We start from the raw sequence: 24908 nt of genomic DNA, 5'->3' as shown, positions 1-24908 counted from the left end.
TGGAAAATAAAACAATATAAAAAAATTACTCATGCATGCAACAATAAAATCTCTCATTATAGTCCAGTGCACCAGATGAGGGCCTTTGGGCTCCATATGTAAGCTTTTTTCTTATTGTATTTTATGTGTAGTTAATATAGTATTTTTCACTTTCATTTACATTTGAGAGCTAAGAAGGAAGAGATACAATGGCTGCTTTAAAAAAAATCTTTAAAACCAAACTAAAATGTTCATTCTTTTTAAAGAATTTTATAAAACTTTTGAAACTATAGGATTCTGTATGTTGCAAGAGTGTAGTAGGTGAAGACAAGATGGCAAATCTTGGCTTAACTACATTCCCCAGAAAGGTACACCCTCACAGGGGGATGTCCTGCTATCCAGTCACTTGACCAATTGAAGGAAGACAATTAGTTGGGTGAGAGTTAAAACTAAGAAGCTGCATGCTACAGTAAGTATTCACACCCTGCCAATAATATAATGTTTTGCTGAATTGAAACTTTTCAGTATATGCTGATGAAAAGTGTTTGCATAACATGATGGGATGGTGATGATTGGGTGATTTGCCATTTACCCATATTCAGGAATATGGTTGATATGTATATAAATAGTGAATTCTGATTCAGATTAGAAGCTTTGTAAATATTTCAAAGTTACGGTTGGCTTCATAGTGGTATCCCTAGCTAGGTTCCTGAATGTTCACCTTTTCAGTTCTAAAGACAACCCAATCTAAGTAGTGTCTGGATGATATGATGCAGTTTCAGCTTCTCAATAATGGAGTTCATTACACTCAGTGATAAATAATCTTCTTTTGATCTTTGCCTCTACCACTTCATCCCTGATTTGTTTCAGCTGCTTCTTGCTCTTCATGGCCAATTTGTTGTATTGCTATGTGAATTGTAGCTTGAAATTCAATATCTATCTGAGTGAACGTACAGTGACAGATTAATTTAGTTTGAAATCAAGTTAAGCCACTTTGATTTCACACAGACAGAGACCGTTACTCTAATTGTGTAACCTTTCAATTTAGGATTTTTCACCAAAAAAAGGATTGCTATAACAAAGTGGTTGAATAATTACAGTAGGCTATTTTCTAGAATGTTCTAAATGTATTTTAAAAATAATTCTATTTACAAACCAGTATTTCTTATCTTAAATATAAATTCCTTAATTATAAAATTCTCATAATTACTTACTTAATCAGAGACAAAATTCGTAAACTTTATAAATAAGTACTTCTAGTAAGCATTGTGTAATTTGTAATTTAAGTAATTTACGTAATTTAAGGCATCTACTGTATGGTCTAAAACCCTCCATTGGATGAGGTTATTCTAATTATTACAGGTGTTTATACAGGTGTTTATTGCAAAACTGTGAATTAAAAAAGGCACATATTATCTTTGGAAAAGTAGACTGAATTTGTTGTTGTTTACTGTATATTCACATGGTACCTGGCCATTGTAGAGCATATTGTCACTGGAATCACTGTAGGTGAAGAGCACCATGTTAATAAAGAGCAGGAGGATGCTGGGAGCTGTTTCTGGCTCCAGCACACTACACCACTTGAAGATGATCAAAAAGATGAGATATCCAAACAGAGAGAGCATAAAGACAACTTCAGGAATGAACTGCAGAAAAATGTTGCGGGTGTTTTTGAAATATCTGCAAAAGAAAATACCAAATTCCATGAGTGCAAGAAAAAGTTGCATTCAACGGAGAGTTGTATTTTAATTATTTGAGTTTTGGTCTCTTTGAAAACAAATATAGTACTTGACTGATCCATCATGTTATATTTCCCTAGTCTTAAAATCCAATCAAATAAATTCAGCTGGTAATCCTTCAGAGTTCTGGAATCGTTCCAGTAAGATTTTGTGCTGAAAGTCAATAGGATTCCTTCTGTATTTTCACTTATAATTCAATTTGATGTTTGTCAAGATTCCCATGGTCACAAAAGGACATTTCAGAAAACATCATTTATATACAGTATATAACAGAACATATTTCCATTTTAATATATTATAAGTGATCAAAGTCATGATGGATGCTAGCAAAATTATTAGTATTCCAGGTTAATTTAGCTTTTGTACCTTTGTTGCTACAAATGTTTTTGATTTATTTATGGATGTGTTTTCACATTCATGGATGCAAGGCGCAGGATTCTAATTTAAACTGTTTTTTGTCTAAATATTTCTGAATTTCCTTTGTTTCTACATTATTTTGGTGACCCGCCTATTTTGGCATCATCTGCTAACTTGACAAGTTTGCTAGCTAAACTAGAATATAAATTATTGATAAATCTACAAAAGGTTTCTTTATATGTAAATGTGGTCAGAAGTAAAAAAAAGATATTACTGTTCTTCAATGAGTGTGAAAAGAATGACTGGAAACATTACCACTTAAAGGAATCTTCTGTGCTGACAGGTTAATAGATCTCAAGACTATGTTTCAAAATCCTCAAAGGCATTGACAAAGTCATCCCAAATGACTCCCCCGGAATAGACAGTGAAATATGAATCAGACATAAATGGAGTGTATGGGGAAGTGCATTTAACACTGATAATAATAGTACTTTTTTGCACAAACAGTTGTGGATACAGCTATCCACATTGTTAAAGTTGACACCCTGGTTGCTTTTATAGACAGACTGAGAGAAATCCTTGGATCAGTGAGCTACTTGCAACAGAACAAGCTAGGCAGGAAGAATGGCCTCTTTTTATTTGCAAACTTCCTAAATATTCTAAACAAAAAACAGTCGACGGATGAAATTTTGCTGGTCCTTAAGTTCTTGGTACTTACACTATACCCACAAAAGAACAAGAGAAAAAACTTCACTGGAAAGCTAATAACCTAGTGGAAGAAATCTCTTCACCAGCAGAGGAATAAAAGGACACTGAAACTGCAAAGTACAATCTGTCCTTTACCTAAGAGATCTCATTCTGTTTTAACAGTAAAGAACAAAAAGTATTACTTGCTCATCTGAAGGTTAATACCACTGACATCAGAAGATCTTTAAAGGGATTATGGACCATTAAAGTTAATGGGTTGAAGTTCTGTGAAATATTAAGGGCACACTTTGAATAAATTTCCATATTTGCAGCTTGCTAAGGGCTCCCTATTACACGAGCTACATACTAGAATAGGACTGATGATTGTTAACAACTCATCCACTGGGAGGATAATATCATAATTCATTAGAGATCCCAAGTAATACAAAAATCTAAGTTTTAACATTGATATGTCAAAAAGTTTAGTGAACTGATACATGTGTATTTTACCTTGCTGTATGCATTATTCAGTTTTGTAGAGAGATGCATTTACTTATTCTAAGAATTTTGTCCTTCTCCACCTTAAGCAAGGAATCATGGAATACTGCTGATACAGTCAGAAATTATTTTGCCTGAAAGAACATTCTATTCCCACTCCAGTGGTTCATGTGGGAAATGTTCAACAATCATGATGATAATCCTCCTAACAGAATCTACACTTTGTGCTTATATTAACTTTCAACACAGATCAAATGAGCTTTATTCATTAGACTGAATCCATGTGTTAAGCATACAACTGAGTTCTCCTGACACCTGGAATTTATAACACTCATGACTAGAAGGTAAATCTTCTGGAAAGCCACAGAAGGAGGTTGTGTGTTCTTTTTTATGTAATAGTGAAATTCAAAAGCACCTTAGCTAATGATGCATTACATCATTATTTCACATTCACATTCCCACTGAGATGATTGTTAAAGAGAGTTGAGTGAAAATGATGTATTTATTCCTGTTGTAACTCACAAAACAAACAAATATTTAAATCTTGACTGATTAGATTAAGTTTATCCTTTCATTTCAGAGCTAGTATAATAGTGACCAATGATGTTATGAGTGACAGTTGCAGGTCTACCTCTGCCAGGTTTCGATATCGGTCAGTCATGGGCACAGAGCATAATCATCTCCCATCCCTAGACAATGGCAAGCACTGGTATACGATAAGACTGGGTTTCCTGTCGTGAGAGAATTCCATATTGCCTAGGTTTCAATGGGGTCACATCACATTTTGCAAAAGACTGAGTTTTTTTACACATACATGACAAGTCCTTTCAGATTGAATGAACACACCCGTGAATAAATCAAAAACATGATTAGATGTTATCAAATAATTAATAATAATGAAATATCACACAGGGAATGTATGAACTAATTTTAAGATGTTTAACAAATTAATCACAATTAAGATTGTACTAGTCTGGATGAAAAGAATACACACGTGTAATTCATCAGGCTGAGGGACACCCCAAAGAGCATGTGAATAACTCCCAAAATGACAGACATCTTCATTTTATATGAATTCAAGAAGGTCAATTTATTTGAAGCGATATTCCAAATCTGAAACAAATGAAAATGGGAACAGCAAGTACTTACATGATTCATGAATTTCTCAAAACCAATGACTGATGCTGCGTGGTAGCAGCCATTAATGCAGTTTCACTGGAAATCATTTTCCCAGGCTCCTTCAAATTTGCAGTGGTGAACGTAAGTGTCTCAGATGCCCAATGACCATAGATCAAATCCGAACAAATGGTACCTTCTCTACCTATCTGTAATTCTGGTAATTCATTGTCTAAAAAAGTTATATAAATAAGTTATATCAAGATATTGTATAAGGAGCAAGGTCATGTTTGTGCAGCACATACTGGAATTTTATTTTGTAGGAAAAGACCTGTGCCTAAGTAAGAAACACACATGTCCTTTGTTGCCACAGATATGCAACAAATATGATTTGCATTATCCTTCAACGATATTCCAATTATTTTTCTGTGAGAAGTGACATGGGCTTTATTATGAGTCAGAAATTCGAATATAGCAATTGCTTGTTAAAACAAATATTTTTGTCAAGCAATACAAAGTACACAGGCATTTGTACTGCTACCAGCCACTAAACTCAACATTACACTTACTCACAAACATTAGATTATAATATAATAATGCACGCCTATATTATAGACATATAGACAAATGGTTGTAGAATAAAAACTTCCAAAGGGACAAGTTTTTGTTTTTATTGATTTGCAGTGTATACTACATAGAAGAAGTGAAAGCTGGTTGGGATGGGACTTGGCCTTTTTGCATTTGCACCCACTAAGGCTATTTACAGGTCAAGAGAAGAACTTCACTCCTGCAGCTTTAGCTGAAATTCAATCTTCAAAATGTTTTTTTTTTCATTTCAGTTGACTGAGTGAGTCTAAACACTGAAATAGACCTTCAGGGATGTTATCTACTAGTATGAAAATACACATTACCATGAGATATTTTACCCTGAGGCATGTGTTAGTCTTTGGGATTAGAATATATTGACTTTGAGATGCTAAAAATATTCTGAAATATGACGAACTGTATGCTTATTTTCTTTACATGTTTTACAAACCTACATATCTTGAAACCAAATGTCACAATCTCTTTTTTGTAATGCCAGTATTGAAAATATTGAATCTGTATTGTAATCATACCAAGTATGATTGAAAACAGAAATACTTCTAGACAGAACAACTTTTTGGCAATAGACAATTCCATACCATTTATAATGTGGTTTTACTGTGAATTAATAAGTTTATGGTGAATTTAGTTTTGTCCTTGACATTTTGAGTGATTAAAGATAGAGCTCATATACTGTGTTTTTACCAAACAGCATTATGCAGGTGAAGTTGTTGACTAGATTTTTAATGTTACAGGGAATGTTAATTCATTTGTAAGAGTCAGTAAATGGGGTGGCATGGTGGCACAGTGGTTAGTATCCCTGCCAAGCAGGGCTGGGCCCTCAGTTCAATTCCAGATCTGTTGTCTGGGTGGATTTTTGTATGTTCTCCCTGTGTGGGTTTCCTTTGGGTGCTCTACCCACAGTCCCACAGTCCAAAGATGTACTTTGATTTGCTTCAGGGGAAAATCGGCACAGTTTGAGTTGTGTTTGAGTCTGTGTGTGCCTTGTGATGGACTGGGGTCCAATCCATGGTGTACCTTGCCTTTCACCCATTGCTTGCTGGGATAGGCTCCAGCTCACCCGTGACTCTGTATTGATTAATGTGGTTGGAAAATGGATGGATGGATTCAGAAAAAGAAAGCTGTTCTCTCTAATGATCAGGTAAAATATTTAAATGTAATTTTTCACTCACAGGGTCAATTCCAAAGGGATAGGGACTTCCTGAAAAGACGCCAGGAGTAGCTGGATCAAGCTGTAGTATCCCTGACCCATGTAATGTCTGGTTGCTGGAAAAAAAAAAAACATGTATTCTACTGTACCCAAGAAATGTATGCATGGAAATATGAGTTGACAACACATCTTTACAGCAAACATGATTAAGTTCTGGTATATAACAAAATGGTTAATTTTATTAGTGTTTAAATCCTGACTTACTTTTCAATTATAAATTTCATTGAGTAAAAGAATTATTAAAAATACGGAACATGCATATTATAAGTAAGCTGCAGATAGGTATCCAATCAAGCCCATTACTGAAACTTACTTATGATTAATCTGTTCTTACCAATCAGTGCTTCATACAGTATGTTTTCTTTGCTATCATTCACAGAGTTTTGGGTTTACAATGGAAGTTCTACAAAAAGAATTACTGATTTACAATTTGGCTTCTTAGAAGCATAGATAAATATATTATTATATAAGGACATTAATATTTTGACTTAGAATGAACATCCTTATAACTTTGGGAGGATAAGACCAACAGTTGTGATGAATTATGGGTATCATTAATAAGCCCTTTGTCCAGTCATAATCATACAGGAGGTGGGTTGTCTTAAAATTTACAATGTCTTAGAATTATTGTTTCCTATAAGCCATCTGGCTTTTAAAGATTTTCTGTAACATATACCTCCATGGTCCATTTGGATGAAACATTGGTTTAACTCTCCAGGAGGAGCCAAATATGTTGAAGGCTTTGGAGAAGCAGTCATTATAAATGAAGCCGGTGTATATTGATAAAATGCCCATCAGTAGAATGATGTATCTCCCATTGAAAAGAATATCACTTATCTAGAGGAAAAATGTAAATGAGATTATCAAGATTATTTATTATTTGATAAAAGAGTAATTTAAAAAAGATGCTCAAAAAGTGCAGTATAATTAAATCAATTCCATATATTGATCTTATATTCAGCTTATTTACATTTATTTCTAAAGATGCTCAGATAACAACAATATTGTGGCAGGATGTTCATATTTTGTCACTTCACCCACTAACTAATGCTCCATTTTAAAGATCACACAGGGTGAACAGAAGCACAATCTCTGGTACAGATGGTACTGTACTTGATTCAAGTCCATCTAATTTCTAAAGCATAAAACTTTCTAATTTTTAGTCAGAACTCTGTTGATCTGAGATGCATGCTGTTCAGCATCTGTGCAGTGGAGGATGAAAATACAAATTACCTTTGCTGGCCAGACACAGGGCACATCTAACTAACAATATATAAGGGCATTTTAGTAGAACTGTAGAATGTCATCCTATACTAATGGTTTTCAATTTTTGGTCGTAATTTGTCAAGTGACAATCTAAATAACAACCTCATTTTTAAACTTTTTGAATTGTTCTTCTTGTGTCACCATCCAGGTCGCAAAGAGTGTCATGATTAGTCCATGACCGCAGTCTCCAAACATCACAGCAAACAGAAAAGGGAATGTGATTATTGTATATGGCGCTGAAAGACAAAAATGAACAAAACAATTATCCAACTGATTTCAACGCCTCTTGCTGTAAACACTGTCATATACAGTAAAAGGATGAAATAATTGTGGAGGGGTATTATGTGTTACGAGTATGGTTTGTTAGCATAGAAATACTTTCTATAAAAATGAAAAATAATTAAAAGTGAAAATGAGAAAAGAACTAATAGAGTGCATATAATATAATAAATACATTGCATTTTCAGAAATGGGATTTCTGAAATGTTTCATGCCATTAATGTACAGTAGGTGCTTGTCTGGCTGCGTCCTATTACTTTTGGGATCCTGGTCACATTCAGCTAATGAAATAGATGAGACACAAACAAGCAATAGCTTACTAAGGGTCTTAACCTGAAATCCTAATGAGCGTTTTTACTTCTTGAGCCATTAAAGAGCCTCAAATGATAATATATGTCATCATTTAACCACAATATATATACACAACAATTACTGTATGTCCATAAAAAATAAGCTTCCCCTCTAACAGACAGAATTCCCTTTACAGCAGCACAGAAGTACATCATCATGTAGAAGTACTACATTTCAGAACATGTATTATTACTTTTATCAAGACAAACTATCGAATAGATTTAAACTGATATGGATCACATGGTTTGTCATAGCAGTTTATGTTATGGCTCAAGGATGATAATTGGTAGTTTTAAAGCAGTTGGGCATTTGAATCAGCCAAAGTACATTTTAGTATTCTAAATATTCAGGTTTACAGCTCTAGTACGTGTGCCAATTAAGACCCTAATAAAACCGCTAAAACCAAAAGAATGCATACAAGGTGGTAAAAACAAACAAGTCATTCCCATTAATTATGAAACTTTAAGTAAAATAACATAACTGTTGTCAAGTGGTATAGCTTTCATTTCAAAGTCTTTTATCTCAGTATGGTGAAAATGTTATGAATTGTATGTTGCCTGCATTACATTTTCATTTGATTTTACAGTTTGATCTCAGACATGCTAAGGTGAATATAGCAAACCCCTAGTTGCTCTGTCACCTGGGTTCATCTCTTGGTAATTGCCCACTCCATACGCATCAATGATGTTCTGGAAGCCTGAAGTGAAGGAGTTGGTCCTGTTAAAGGTGGGTGGGATTTGTTGAGTCTCTAGTCTGTTCAATACAGGACACAAACTGGAACCACTCTGCTCCTGGAAGGGTAAGGGTACTGTTTTAGCAAGTCCACTCCCATTGTTTAGGGTGAGATTTTAAAATTCGATTCTGTCAGCTCAAAATTATGTCTCTAAAGTTAATACATTTAGAGTTGTCATAAATTGAACTGTGTTCGTCTACAATACGCCATTATCAAGTCAGAAGAATGTAAACTAATGAAGGTCCTATGATAAACCTCTCTCAAAGTATTAGTACAGTTACATGTAAGTAAAATGTAACAACCAACTCCCAAGTCCACTCAACTGAACACTTAGTTCTCATTTGGCTGTGTCTGTAGAATTGACACTGGCAGGTGAGCCAGCCTAGAAACTTGAGCTCCTTCAACCCAAACTTGACCTATTTATACAGACTTGATTGAAGAATGATGACATTCTGAGCATACACTCATCAAGAATAGTCACGTTATATTTACTTTGGATTTCACATGATTAAGCTTTGTCTTTGCACTATTTTTCTGTATCCTTGGAAGTTTCTTCAACCTCCTGTGTTTAACCAGTTTATTTATCTTATCTATTGTGCCTATTACACATATTGCAAACGACAAGGCATTCTGTGGTTCAGAATGTTAAACTGGAGATATTCTTTTTAAAAATATCCCATCCTGAGAAAAATCCTACTTTCTTGAGGTCCTGACACAAACATTTGCTTGTTACTCTACCATCTTGATATTTAGAAAATCCTTTGAATACTCTTTTGGGAGACTGATGTGACTGCATGACATTTTCAAGGATTAATCATACATTTTGATATACAAATCCATATTCCACTGAGATAACATTATGAAAGAAAATAAAAGGTTAAGCTTGGTTTTTTAAACAATTTGTTGTTGTGAGGTATTGACAGCACTTTGAATGATAATTAGAATCTCTACTCTCATAGATGAACAGAAATATTGTACTCTTAAGGAGTTAAAAGAGGAAAGTATTGTTATAATTTACAATGTGTCAAGTCTTAGGAAATGTTGAAGTTGGAACAATATTTTTGTACATTCTTTCCCTACCAATGTTTAGAACCTTTTACAATAGGATATTTGCATTAATTCTTAACTGAACTCAGGTATCAGTGTTCCCTCGCACAGCCTTAAGGTATAATGAAACTTTCAGCATGTTTTGGCTGTAGGATCAGTCACAGCAATGGTCATTAGCCAGCTGAATTACAGGGAAACGATTTTGCTACCCTAACTGCTGCAAATCTCCATGCACTGTTCAGGGAGCAAAAGACATATGTAAGTGTGCCCAGTTGGGGTTTGCTGAGACCAATTAAAACAACCCTAAGGAAGGCTTCTTTCAGGTTAGCTCTATTATGCAGTCATGTGTGTACATTTACAGTATAATCATCTGCTTTTAAAAGTACTCTGTTGAAATGCCCTGGACAAAAACAGCATTTCTCCAATCCTGCCATTTTGCTAAGGAGAAAACATCACCAGCTAGGTTAGTTTTTTAATTAAGGGCATAGATTATTCTAGACTTAAATTTAGCCAATGTGACCTGACTGCACATAAGGGAGCCTGGAGGCTAAATAATGTAGAGATCATAATAATGAATCACTTCAGCTGCAGGTTCATGCTCTCTGGTAAGAGAAGCTGCATTGATTTAATTTTTCAGACATCTTCCCAGGAAATAATTTTTCATTACCTGAAACCTTTGAAGCATTCTTCTAAACCACAGAGGCAATCCCAATAAAACATTGTTTTTATTCCTTTATGAGCACTATGTACAACTTAAGGGAGGGGCTCTTGATTTGTCAATACAAAGAATCACCGAGACAAATGCAGACACATTTGTGAGGCAGGTATACATTCAGGGCACACGTAGAATATCCACACTTTCATATTTGAAAGTATAAAGTGACAAGTGTCTTTATACAGTATGTTCCACATGAAAAAAAGCCCCACCTCACTGAGGTTATACATTTCTTAGCATATTATACCTATATTCAATCAATAGTTCTGGGCATCACTTACAAATTACCAGGATAGACTGTACTTGCAGATCCTCAGACATTCACCTACTAACTACTATACTGCTGTACACAGCTTTTGTATGGAAAACACAATGAACTGGCATTTTGGTCATTGTAATTCTTCTCAGCTCAATTAAACTTACAGTATATGAATTAAATTTTTGATCTTTTAACACTTTTTTGGAACTTTCTAACAGAATGCGAAGTGTGATATAGATACTGTATATACAGTATACTGAATAGTTTTTTATAGTGTGACCAATGTAAATATACACAGTAACAGTATCATACTACCAAGACACTGGTACTGGGTAGTATGATATAATCAGGCTAGATGTGCTTGAAACTGAGCAGTGGTCAAGAAGAAACCTGGTTAGGGATGCCTGTGTGAGGACAAGGGCAAGTTTGAAAGTGTAACAGAGTTTAGTGGGTGAGATGGGAGAAAATGTCCATGAGTCAACTTCTCAAGTCAAGTTCTCATAAAGCTAATTATTCTCCAGTACAAAAGAATTCTAAAAGTAAGCCTGTGAACCACCTGATTCAAGATAGGGAATTGATAGTGAGGTAAACTCTGACTACCCTTTTACAGTATGTTAGAGGTGTATCTCTTTGTCTTTATTACACCCAAACATTACATTTGAAACTTATAACTAATGAATTAAATTCTTTATAACTTTTACTGGCTAATATTATAGTCTCTGAAGTAAGAAATGAAGTAAACTTTTCAATTAAATTCTTCCTTCAATAGAAAACAAACAATGTGTAACTTTGCAAAGGGGACGATTTCAGTGAAGGAAAGAGAAACAGCAAAAAACAAAACAGTATCTGTTTTTTTAATTATTGTGCCAAAACAGTTTTCAGTTTTTTTCAGTTTGAAAATGTTAACTTAAAAACAGGTCTGGTACAGGTCTGGGTACTTTATCCCAACATGGTACATGCCACTCTGTCCTGGTGAACAACAATTACATTTAAATCACTTACACATCCTTTGATTAATGCTGCTTTGACTTTGCTGAGGTCAGACACTGGACACCAGATCTCAGCAATAATTAACTTCTGGGTGATGTCTAGGTTGCAGAGGTTCAGTGTGTAATAAATGGCCTTCATCTTTTTCACTTTGGTGTTCCATTCATGAAGGCTGGCTGCTGTGGAGGTTAAGATACTTTCCCGGTATTCATCAGTCTGCCTTAAGACCTTTGGGTAGAAGAGAAATCCCACTGTTTATTTGGAATCATCAATTCTGTGAAGAGCTGCAGCAGAGAAATATACACTCAGTGATTAGGGTGATCCAAGCTATGACCTGTGATTCCCAAAAAAGGTGTTAGCTGTCCTTTCTTTTATTAAATACAAAAATCATAGCACTTTTACAGATCATATCATTTTAGCGACTGTTTATCTGGACAACCCCTTGTCAGGTTTGTTAACTGAGTTCATAGTGTCTCATGTACAGTTTTTGAACATTTCTGGTGTCTGCATAGTAGAAGTTTTTTTTAACTCTTTAGTAACATTTTCAATATACCTGTACTACTTTTTTACACACATCATTGCACTTGTTTCCAAGAACTCTCTTGGCACTACTTACTTTTTAGCATTTCTCATTCTCATTTAAACATGAAATAAAGTCTGAAGCTATCTAATAGCATTACAATTGATATTTTTGGTTTTATTTTTTAATTTCCATATTAATTTGAACCAATTGCTTTAATTTCTCTTAAGTGAGTTCAACTAAATTACAATGGCATGTGTAATTAATGCTTTGCAAAGGACTGTGATCCCAGGAAAACAATATATGCTAAATATGCTTTAGGATATACTGTATATGATTATATGAACTGTAAGTTCATGCTGAAGTTGATATTATTTAGAAATAAACACTGAGATTCTGACTCCAGATTTATTCTACATCTATCAGGTTAAAATTGCCAGTTGTCAGATTCTTCTTTTTTTAAGTTTTTTGGAAGACTATCGTGTATCCTTCACACTTCATTATTGACTGCCTTCTTCCTCAATCAATCTGCAGTATTTCCACCAAGCACACACAAGCCAGATCCCTGGACAGCTCTCACTGGCAAACAGCTGTCATATCAAGAATATGGTCAGAACTGTTTCCCAGAGAAAAACACACATAAAAATAATGAACACTACAACAAGGTTTAAATGAACAAATCACCTTTACCGGTTTGTTGTTTTTTTACAGTCAGTCTTGATAATCATAATAAATCTCAAATATTCCAGACATCACTTTGCCCATGTTTCTGGGCGTGATTTCCAATACCTCCTTCCTCTCTCAAAAATGTTTGACTGGTGTTCCTTACAACCTTTCTTACTGACAGTTTGTTTCCCATTTCTCTATTACTGTACCTTCCCCAAGTCTTTCTGATGCTAATGCTTTTTGTTTTGCACGTGAACTCGCAAAATCCATTTTCCGTTGTCTATTGCCCTCACCTCAAAAATAAGATATGTCTTCTAGTTCATTAATTAATGTATTGTTGTATCATAATTTGTTGGATATGCTAAACATGTAGTGCTGATATAACAGCCTGTCCTTTTCCTGTTCCTCATGTTGGTTTAGCTGGCATTTCCATTGTGATGTTATGGCACCTCCTTCTCTCTTTTGTTGCTGCTTAAACTCAGCTGTCCGTTTCACTAATTTTTATTTCTCTTTTTCCATTATGCAGCTCTTTCCTTTTCTTCCTCTGTCTGTCTGTTTATCTCCCCCTCACTCTTGCCTTGTTCTCTCTATGAATCTCAGGGATAGAGACAACCAAATCAGCTTGAGCTGATTCAATAGTGAATTATTTTCTATAGTATTTTTTACAATTAAATGAACTTAAAAATAAAAATGACGTTTAAGTGATTTATAGGTTTTATATCACTATACATACTGTACCACAAATCCACCAGGCCAAGAAAAAACATCTCTGTACATGGAGATCATTTGTTCATGTTAGAACTTGCTATATTCAGGTAATGTATATCATGGCTAGGAACCTCTTCATTTCACAAAAACATGGAAATCTTACTCCACCCCCAATCAAAGGCCATATCTACTTGATAACCATAAGGTTCAAGCCATATCTTTGTCAAGTTCCAGACTACACTTAATTGTGACAGACTAATTCACCATCAAGGGCAACCTGGTCAACCCATAAATCACAGCAAGGGAAGACCTGTCCTCCAGTAGGTATCTCTCACTTACCATTGTGACTAATGATACAACCAAAGAAATTCATCAGGATGTTCAGCACAACAATCACATACAGTTCCCCTAAGACTTCTTAACCTTGATGTATAATTTGTCTACTTTTCTTTCCCCCCTCACTGTGTTATTTTATTATCACTATTTTACATGACTGTGAGGATCTAAAAGGCCAAGCAGCCTTATAGTGCAATGGGCTGAACAGCCTCTGATTGTCTGTGCTCTTTTTTATTGTATTTTGTCCTTGTACTGTGAGTGAAAGAGTGGAACAGAATCTGGCCCAAAATATTGAATGATTTTCCCATACTCTACAAATAGCACGATACTCATTCTGGCTTTGGCTACCTGCCCCACAGTTTTACTGAGATCAAGTACACTGTTCCTTCTACACCGCAAATTCTAGGACAGAAGCATTGAAACTGACAATAAGATGAGCTGGAGACTCTAGTAAAGAAATTACTCTGAATTGAGCACATGAACACACTTTAAATTTTAACATATTCAATTAAACAGATCTGAAGGTGCAAGACATGCATGCTTTCTTTTATTTTAATAAATGATATCCTATATACTTTCTCCACTTTTTTCTTTAGTCCAGAATGCATGATATGAACTTAGCCTGACTACCAAAAGGCAATACTGACCTACAGTACCTAAGAAAATGTTGGCTTTGGTAACAGCACTCATCTAGCTTAACAGTCAAAAATATAGGGACTTTAAGAATTAAGAAGAACCTCTGAAATTTTCCATCAGGAGTAATGAAAAGAGGCAGATCAGCTGGTAATTTTCCTTTTTTTGAGCTTCTAGAAGCTACAGTATGATTCCAGTTTTAAACTTATTTTAGATTATTTAGATGATTTTAGATGATTTATTAGATTTGTAATTACTGATACAGTCTTGATACAGTGAGGGACACTGTGAAACACTCATGTGAGGAACAGCAACACAATTTGCAGACAAGCGCAATCCCAACTGTACTTCACAATTTATAGCGATACTATAAAGAACTCAGCCAAATTCTGCCTGCCACTCCACTAAAGAGCTGAGATTCTTTAATGTCCCAGATAAGTTTACATGCAAACATAAGAAGTTTAAAGATGAAGAGAAGACATTTACATTTGGCTGATTTATCTTACATGACTGGTTCCTAATAACTACTGTAATTTATTTTCATAAAGGATCCTACTGAGCCACAGTCAATAACTTAAGCACTTTGCTCCAGATCACATGACTATTCATATATTAAACCCTAATTTAGTTGGCTCATTAGCTATCTGTTCTGAAAAAAGTTTAAGTCTAAGAATGTGTGTTATGTCAGCTGTCACAAGTTTGCATTTGTTTGTATTCAGTCTTAGCTTATCCTTGTAACCTATCCTTGGATTTCCTGAGAGCATAGTCTTACCTGATGTGAAATGTTTGAGGAAGTACTGTATGTTACTAATGTATCAACTTACACAGGACAGAAGAAAGGTTATGCAGCGCTACAAATACTGCATTTATTATACTTCTTTGCAAATGACTTAAGCTTGGCTGGACCCCAGGTCAGATGGTGAATAAAGCAAAATGTCTCTGCCATGCAGTTGCTTTAGTTGTGCTTTTGGGATATGGGTTAGCTGCAATTTTAGCCGTTATAATTATGGTTGACCTCCCACATATTTTAACTCTGTTTATATCGGCTTTAATTTATTTTCCTATTTTGCTGATTTTGCTGAGAAAGAAAAAAAATGTTGTCACTATGTTGTCATATTGTCATTATGTAATTTTGCCCTGCAAGTGTTCCCAAATTTGTTTGAGCTGAACTTGCCACTCACCATTTGTAAATCTTCGATGCGCAAGTTCACACTAGTCCTCATTTCCATTCTTGCATGTACAGTGTCCGGACATGGGTACAAACTGGCTTGGAAACTACAGAGAACATGAGTATGCTCGAAACAGTTTCAATGAAATGGATGCAATCTTTTCAGATCTTTCCATAATAAAACAATGTGACATACCGTGGTAAAATCAGAGCAAAACGAAGGAAAAAAGACTGAAAGCATAATAAAAGCCTAACTAGTAATTAAAGAACATACAGTACAGTACACATCATAATAATGCAAAGCAAAAGTATGGCATAAGCATGATAATACAAATAGCATTGCATGCAAAAATATTAATTTTCTATGGTATTCTTTTATTGAGGAATATACTAACAAATGTGATGTTTGAAATTGCAATTTAATTGATTTAGGAGATGTGATTCTTTCCAACCCGCTGTGAATGGAAAAGAGTCTACAAGGAAATGAATATTCCTTCAGGGCAAGGTTTTAGCCCAGTGACAGGGCTGTGTTACAGCAGTATTATAGTGTGGCTGTAAATTCTACAATTGTATAGGATACTGTAGCTGTAATGTGCTATAAATGCTCTTTCAAGTTATACAAGTTTTCCATTTCCAGCGCTGTTTGTCCAGCAGCATTAACAGATAAAAAAATAAACCAAAAAAATAAAAGGAAATTGTATAGGTAGCCTGTGAATATTAAGCTGCAAGTACTGTTTTCTAAACCTCGCATTAGTTCCAATCATAAATGTCAGATTGAAAATATAAATGTGTGCTTATTTTTATTGCAGTTGAGCTTTCAAGGTGAGGCATAATAAACAACTGTGCAAAATGACCTTTAAAAAACACATAAAAAACCCATAATTATTATTAGTACCCCTTATCCGTAAAGCAATTGCTGCTGGTACTATAAATCCGCTATATCTTTTTTGTAAAGGTGTGTCAAATTGGTCTTTTTCCAAATTGGAAAAAATCTTCAACTTTCTTTTTTTAAAATTTCTTCTGCTCAATTAATACATGCTTCTTACTTGTTTTGAAGTAAATTAAGAGTTCACATCATAAGAAATAGTATTTTGGACAACTTTGTCAAAGTTAGCTCAGTGCCTGTAATAGCTGCTTTAAAAACTGATTTTGTGAAACAGTCACTCACCCCTCACATATTTTTCTCGTCTTGCCTTTGAACTGCTCTCCCTGTAAGAAAACTATGAAGATATCTTTCTTGACAAGCTCCTCCTGTTCAGAAGATTTAAGGAAAGAAGTTAGTTGTGTTTCTGGTACAAGCATTGCTCAGACTCTGTTGTGCATTGTAACCTAAGCATTTTAAAGGAGAAGTAACATTTTTTATAGTGATTTATCCTGTGTATTAAGTGTGAGTTGTATTAGAAACACCCCCTCCTGTTTAGAATATACTGTACAGTATATGCCTCCCTACTTACCCTAACATTCATTATACCAGACATATATTGGTTGATATAGCCTTCTACTCCTTCTGGTATGCAACAAAGTATCTGTGAACTCAGGATTTCCTGAAAAGCACTCATAATTACCAGTACATTATGATGATGATAATGATAACAATGATGATGACTATGATAATGATGATGTGACTCAATATAGAGCTGTTTCTCAAGTCTTCACATTCGTTTTTATACAGCTCTGCAAGTCTAGGTTCCAAAATCAATCAGAACATTCCCATTTTCTGCCTGCCACTGTAGCTTTTCTGTATCAGCTCTATTTCAATCGATAAAGTGTCTACCTTAAATTTGACACAGTGTTGTTTTCACACTATTTTGCTTTGTAGGATCGGGCAAGAGACTGTCATTTGATGTGAATCTGGCAGTGGCACACAGCATATAACATTTACTCTACCAAGAGAAGGTCATGATTCTTATATTACACACAGAGACCTTTTCAGCACTGTGCCATAAAACTGTACCAGTCTGCACACTCTACGCTAAAATGGCAGAATTTAGCTTAAACACTCAACATTGTACATTTTTTTATTAAAAAATTGAATGTAGTACAATCATTTAAACTCTGACACAACAAAATTGAATAGACCTTAATAAATTTCCTATTTGTCATACAAAGTCTTACTATAAAAAATCAACAGCATCATGATCATTCCCTAGTATGGGCTGCAAACAATCGACCTAGCAGGCTGAATATACTGTACTTAGTGTATGCTGTCAGCAGATGCTACAGCAGTAGCTTTTGGTACTCTGTGTTAGGCTCTGAACTTAGAGAATTACCCTCACATAAAGTATATGACTATATTGTTCAAGAACAATACTGAGAAATGACTTGTAGGGAGTTAGACTGTATCTGAGCCACGTTGACTCATCAGTCCAGAGCTTGTCCTGGTTTCCATGGCATTAAGCAGAGAGCGCATGACTCCTCCCTCGTCCTGTTAGGATTATCAGTTTGGTGTCCCTATTCATACAGGTAGGTGGACTGGAGAAATCAAGAGTACAGTACCCCATTCACTGTCTGCAACAAGGACTTGAACCCACAAGCCACCCACTATCAATCCAGAACATATCCACTATGTTAGGCTGCCTCCCAGTGATACAGTATATACAGTAGATAAACAAAACATTTTTGCATGCTCAGCTGATAAATTCACACTTTCTGAAGGGCTCAAAAGGTTGAACATTGAGCAAGTGTCAAGCAATATGAAGAACAAAACCTCAGACTGTATGTGCCCATTAAGTAATGTGACAAAATGTGTCTTCTTTAATGGAATACGTTATACAATAGACCTCACTTTCATTTCAGACAGGGAGCAGTTTGACCCTTTAACAATCATTGCCTCCTGAAGTACCATTAAAGCTGCCTGTAATGATTGTATTCTCATGTCTGACTCAGACAGCTCTAATCCCAAGGTGCATCTGAAGTACTCAAAACCCATGCCTCCATTAAGTGCCCATTGGATGATTTACAAGTCTTCCAGGAAGAGATAATTAAAGCAGAAGTCTGAATGCCTATTGACATGAAACGACTCTGAAAAGGCCAAATGTCTAAGTGGTATCGCTGCAAACCAGGAGAAAGAAAGGCCCAGGCACATAAGTGGGTTAATCGCAGTCATGCATCAGTGTGCTAAAAGCAGCATAATATGTACTGCTTTGTCCTCACTTTAAAATGCAATGCCGTGATCCGATCATTTCTATGAATTCATACTGCTTAACCTAAACATAGAAAGAAATAAAAAGCTAAAATTTACATATAGATGAATGCATATGTATCCTGAAGTGTCAGCCAATGAATTGCAGTAAAATACCCGTAAATACATCAATATATACATTAATTAATTAATATATAGAGCATTTATTTAAGTGAAAGGACAACAGTGGGGAACCAGGAATGAGATTTCAAATGGCTCTTTTCTTATTACTATAGAACACCACCAGGGGGCAGACATTTACAAGACAATCAGTTTTATGTGTCATCATCTATTGTTATTGTGCTACCAAATGCAGTAAGCAAAGAGTAATGCTTTTTGGTTTGAATCTTCTTGGGCTTTATCATTATAAAAGACTATTTTAAGTATTTTCCTTTCCTTTAGGAGATTCTGAAGTAGGGAGCACGTCAATTTGAAATGACCCATTCAAAGTTTAAAAAACATACAGGAAAAACAGTTCAGAAAAGATTCACCGTTTTTACAGATCCTCTTCTTAACAACTGAAAGTACCTTATGAACACATAAAAGAAGAAACTTCAATAAAACAAACCCTATTTCAGAGTCCTTATTTACCTACTGTGCAGCCTAGAATAAACACTGAGAGGCACAAACTCCTGTCATGAAAGCAAGATAAACCTTCAATGTCAATACAAAGTAGGTGCTCAGAACAATAAATATTTATTTTACCACATTGTCGCTGATGCATTGGTTCTTTTTATGTGATTAAAATAAATAAGGATGCTAGTCAGGCTGAGCACTCTATTAACATTTAAACCCTTGTTACTGTTTTGGACATACACATTTGCTAGCCTATTATTACATTTGTGTGATCCAATGAAACATCATGTCAATATTTTGAGAGTCAAAGTGCAGCCACAAATTGAATAATCAAAAGAAAATGCCAACAACAAGCCTCATGCAGCCATTTAAACATTTAACTTCATTAGTATTCAAATAGGTCATGAAAGTTCAGACATCTTCAAAGTGTGAATAACATGAGACACTACGCAGGAGCTATTATAACGTTCCTTTGTTCACTTTAGCACTGTTTCTTTATCACAAAACAAGCCATCATTTCTCCCCTAGTCTTAAGGTACTTCAAAACACATCTCCTATTTGTCTTAGAATTAAACAATTACGCATTAAAATATAATGGGAATTATACATATTTATACAACACTAGCAACACATATTTGAAAAGAAGGATGAAGGCAAGGTTTCTTACACTAACAAAGTCTTCAGATGGTGCTTGAATTTCTGCATGTCTCAAGACAAAATTTCCATGAAACATTCTCCATAAGACTTTTTCAAAGGCAGGGAATCGCTCTTGCTTGATAACACCAGCCACAAATCTACAGTAGGGTTTAAAGAAAAAGGATTGGATTAGCTGTGAAAACAGATGGATTGGGGACTTTGTGTATAATCTGATATTATTCCTGTTTGATGACCAAGTTATCATAAAGTCCTCCTTTCTTTGTTAATGTGCTTCATCCAATTTCTTTCAACATGAAAGGAGACTCCCTGAAGACAGATACTTGTGTAAGATTTAAGATTTTCTTTTAACACTGGAAGATGAAATTTCAAAAGGATAACCACAAGAGGAATACTGATAAGACATCTTTGAGACCAATAAGAGCAGCATGAAAATGTCAACAGATGGACAAGGCCTAACGTAATATGATATGTCAAGTTAATATTGAATGCAGTGACTGATGAGATGATTGTAGGGTAGATTTATTGACCTGGATCATATAACTGCATCGTACTTTTTTATACAACTGATCGTCATTTTAAGTGTTACTTTATACCTGGCCTGGCAAGAACATTAGTTGGTCTGAGCTCATGTCATAAGTGTAGATTTATTTTTTATCTGAACCCATTTAAAAAAAAGCAGTACTAAAGCATTAACTGCTTATGTGAGCACAACATATTTGGGCAAGCCAGCATTTCCTTGATGAAGGCTGATTCCAAAATATGGTTTATAATTCAAAACAAAATGGGACATCATGGGAGAGGTGTGAATGCTTCTTTAAGGCACTATGTAAACAATTAGGTGGTTGAGTCCCATTCTTTTTGGGTTGCTGACACTGCATATGACTCGTTATAACTTTTGTCTTAAGATTCTAGGATTCTGATAAGTTCCAGAATATTTTAAAAACAGGTGATTTTAGTTGTCAGGATCCCTATTTGTGAACCTCCTACCAAATTAATTCAGAGTGTCCATATCTGCCTCGATGTTTATTTAAATATATTTAAGATCTGTTTTCCCAAATTCAAGACTTTTTCCTTCAAACTGACTCTTCAAAAACATCAAAAACTCTTCAAAAAAAGAGTTCAAAAACAAATTTTCACATTAGTTTCTTAGAAGTAGCTTGTTCCAAATCAAAACAGTTTTCTAGAATCCAGTGGCTTGGTCCACACTGAGAAGACTGAGAAGAAATCCAGGCAGATTTCTCAGCTGAACTCTCTCTTCCTTTTTATCCAATTCATTAAGCGGCAAGAGAATTTGAATTGAATTGAGAATAGACAGTATCAAACAAGTTGTTGCAGTAGTGGCTGAAATATTAAATCAAGCATTTTAAACTGGGGATACCAATGAAAAAAGGAAAAAGGACACCTCCATGGAACCAAGATAAATAATGAGGCAATTAAGTGAATCATTTCTGAGACCTGGGCATTGCTTTAATGTATCACAGTGCTGTGAATGTTAATGAGTCTGCTTCTAAGAGGACTTCTACAGTTTTAGAGAATGAAAGAAAGTCATCTTATAAAATCTTTAATTTCCATTGTAATTACATGATTACAGAATATTACTGGCAGAAAACGTTAATCAGAATTTAACAGATTTCCTCCTGTTTGTTCAAACCTTGCAGTCCTGTTTTTTTTTTCCAATGGTAAAATCATTTAAAAAAAACTTCCAAAACAAAACTTTTTTCTTTGTCACTGATATCCCTGGATGTTAGTCAGAATTTTAAAAAAGACTGCAAGCCCAATTACAAATTCTGTCTGACAATAAGAGTGATAAGTAAACTCTTGCACCATTTGCAGTTACGAAGTGAACACAATGGTTTACATCTAGATTGACTGACACCATATAATTACCACTTCAAACATCACCACAAACCTATAAAATGTCACTTAAGAGCACTTAATGTCAAAAGTAAAAGCAGGGTGACAACTTTCAGACCTATCCTGTGTGCTTTAAATCTTTCTACACCTTCTTGCAAAGTTGCAGGAAGACTGTAAGTCATTTTTTACAAGAATTAGGTATTCATAAGCTTCGTAACTGAAACATGAGGTGCGTTAAAATGCCTCGAACATAATGTGATAATTTAAGCCCAGCCCAAAAAAAGAGATCATCAAAACATTAACAATATTGCATATCCAAACATATAGTATATATGAATAGTGCATGTACAATACATTCAGCTTATTCTTACTCAGTGTTTTCCAATTTTGTTAAATGCTGCAGAAGGACAAACTTAAAGATACATTTCAAACACTAATATTTCCTGTGGGCAACGCAAGTGTTTCGAATCTTCTTAAAAAATTTCAAAAATAAGAATATAGCAGTATGTTCAAAATATTTCAACAGAGCTTGGAAAAGCAGTGTTACCATAACCAAAGTGAAGTACAGTAATAATCTTGCACTGCTGTCAAAATGATGTTTAAACAACGTTTATTGTTACGAATCATTCATTAAATATGGCATTCTCAAGGGTTTAAGAATTTATCTTTCTTGAACTTATCTCAGTTGGTACATTGCAACATTTACCCCAGTCTTAGGGGCCCTCCAGTGCTGATACTGCTTGCCCTTCTGCTGCAGCGCCTTGAAGAAAAGGTTAACGATTCTGAATCTTCTGATGGGAGCTCAGAGCAGGAGAGCTGAGATTCTGCCTGTACAGAGAAGAAAGATAATAAAATTGCTAGAATTATTTTCACAAATAAATCTTTCTGAGTGTTTACTTGAACCTTTTATATAGGGCTAATGGTAAAACAAATCACGTGCAAGCCAGGGATACTGTTGACATTGTTGAACACTGGAAAAATCTGGAAAAACATATTTTGCAATAAAGCATCACTATGCAAAGTAGTTCAGGTGGGTAGCTGCGTCAGCATGCGTAGGCTGCAAATGAGCAAGTGATAGGTTTATTCCATGCTGAAAAAAAGAAGAAAGAAAACACAATGTTTCGGCCGTGAAGCCTTCTTCAGGTGTGTCTGGGCTCCACAGCTGAAACATTGTGTTTTCTTTCTTCTTTTTTTAGCATGGAATAAACCTATTACTTATCCCTTTACAAATGTATACAATCTATGAGCTGATTCTCAGCAATCCAAAAAGGGATTTAAATGTACATTACCTTTCTGTACATTACTGTATGTGTCAGGTACATGTGTCAGGTACAGGTACATGTGTCAGGTACAGGTACATGTCAGGTACAAAGGTGATGCTCAAAGATTCGTTAGTGCATCCTGATGTGAAGCTCACATACTGTAGTCAGAATCTGTACAAGCCACTACTTAGGGATATACTGTGTTGAATCTGTAAGCTTTTCCAAGGCCAAGAAAATGACTTGTCGAGTGTTATCTCCAAGTAGCTTCAGAATTTTGCAGTGACTTTGGGTAGGAATAGTATGGCATCTTCTTTATCAGTACAACATAAAGGGTAATCAAAATAATGTATTATCAACTACTGTCACATGATTATGTAAAACATCTGCTTACAGTAAATCTACTGAGATCTTCTGATAAGCCATGTTCCATTATAACGAAATACTCAAACATCCTCAAATGCATTTAATTCATTATACTATTAATACTATGTATTTGGAGATACAATCAATCACTCCATAAAAACTCTGGAACAAAATAATTCAAGAAAAAAATATTTTAAGTCATGTTTAGGTAATGTTTCAACTCATGCTAGTTTTAGGTATACTATCAAAAATACCACAAACATCAGTTCAAATTCTTAAATACATAAAATGTCTTTAAAAAATGTATCAAAGTTTTCCAAAGAATCTGTGTAATTCTAAGTTATGAATTTACAGCAGCTGAAGAAATTTTAGGCAGCAAAATTAATGTTTTATTTTTGTAATTCAGTATAACTAGATATAAGCACACATAGTCATTTATAGCTTATTTTGAGTGGAATAAATGTTTAGTATGTTAATCCATACTAAATCATGATTTGGACACTGTCACATTACATATTAGTAAAAACTAATAAGTTCAAATAATAACAAAAATACGAATCTCCATTACAGACTTGTGTTCTTGTTTTCAAATGTAGCCAATTTATTTACTAATAAATTAAACCTCAAGGTCCATTTTTGTTGTTTTTCAAAGTTTACATTTTTATTTTTAAAACTTCTTGATTAATTTTACAAATTTAGACCACAATGTTTAGTTTGATGTCTTTAGCTATTGTTATATCAACTTGTGAAATAGATTACTTTCAAGCAAAAGATATAGTCAGTACATGAATGTTTGTGCTATTATGTTTTTAAATCTTTAATATCCCGAAATCAAGAAGCAAAACAACTAGACCTCGGTATAAAAACAGACAAAAATTTCTAAATTCACTCCTAACATACCTCAATGACAAAATGCATCCACACCCATTGTTTCTGAATAATGTTTAGCCTTGACTAAGTAATTGTATGCCTCTTTCTTACATAAATCGCACAAGAATATGCATTAGAAGGATGGCAGTGTGATATAAAGTATAAAGTTATGATCTACGCTTGCTTCAAAATGCCAAAACCTCAATGCCAAGTGCTTAAATTGTGATTCCTTTATGCAAGATATTCAGAGAGCAGTGCTTTAGAAGAGAAGGCTAAAGTGCTTTA

At 34.7% G+C, this 24908-nt stretch overlaps 1 protein-coding gene across 1 annotated transcript in view; it reads right to left on the bottom strand.

Annotated features, from left to right (window-relative positions):
- Positions 1-24908, bottom strand: part of LOC148833075 (V-type proton ATPase 116 kDa subunit a 1) — a 47188-nt gene that overhangs the window by 6017 nt on the left and 16263 nt on the right. Inside the window, exons 5-15 of the mRNA XM_088918168.1 lie at positions 22835-22956; positions 20285-20411; positions 17029-17111; positions 15874-15967; positions 11845-12057; positions 8729-8879; positions 7561-7694; positions 6869-7029; positions 6155-6248; positions 4255-4373; positions 1449-1659 (exon numbers count right to left, since the gene is read on the bottom strand). Coding sequence (XP_088774294.1) covers positions 1449-1659; positions 4255-4373; positions 6155-6248; positions 6869-7029; positions 7561-7694; positions 8729-8879; positions 11845-12057; positions 15874-15967; positions 17029-17111; positions 20285-20411; positions 22835-22956 — 1509 coding nt within the window. The remainder of the gene's footprint in view (positions 1-1448; positions 1660-4254; positions 4374-6154; positions 6249-6868; positions 7030-7560; positions 7695-8728; positions 8880-11844; positions 12058-15873; positions 15968-17028; positions 17112-20284; positions 20412-22834; positions 22957-24908) is intronic.

The sequence above is a fragment of the Atractosteus spatula genome, chromosome 6 (genome assembly GCF_055471065.1).
Source record: "Atractosteus spatula isolate fAtrSpa1 chromosome 6, fAtrSpa1.hap1, whole genome shotgun sequence".
Classification (NCBI taxonomy): domain Eukaryota; kingdom Metazoa; phylum Chordata; class Actinopteri; order Semionotiformes; family Lepisosteidae; genus Atractosteus; species Atractosteus spatula.
The sequence above is the reverse complement of the archived record's forward strand: the minus strand, read 5'-3'. Positions and strand labels throughout refer to the sequence as shown.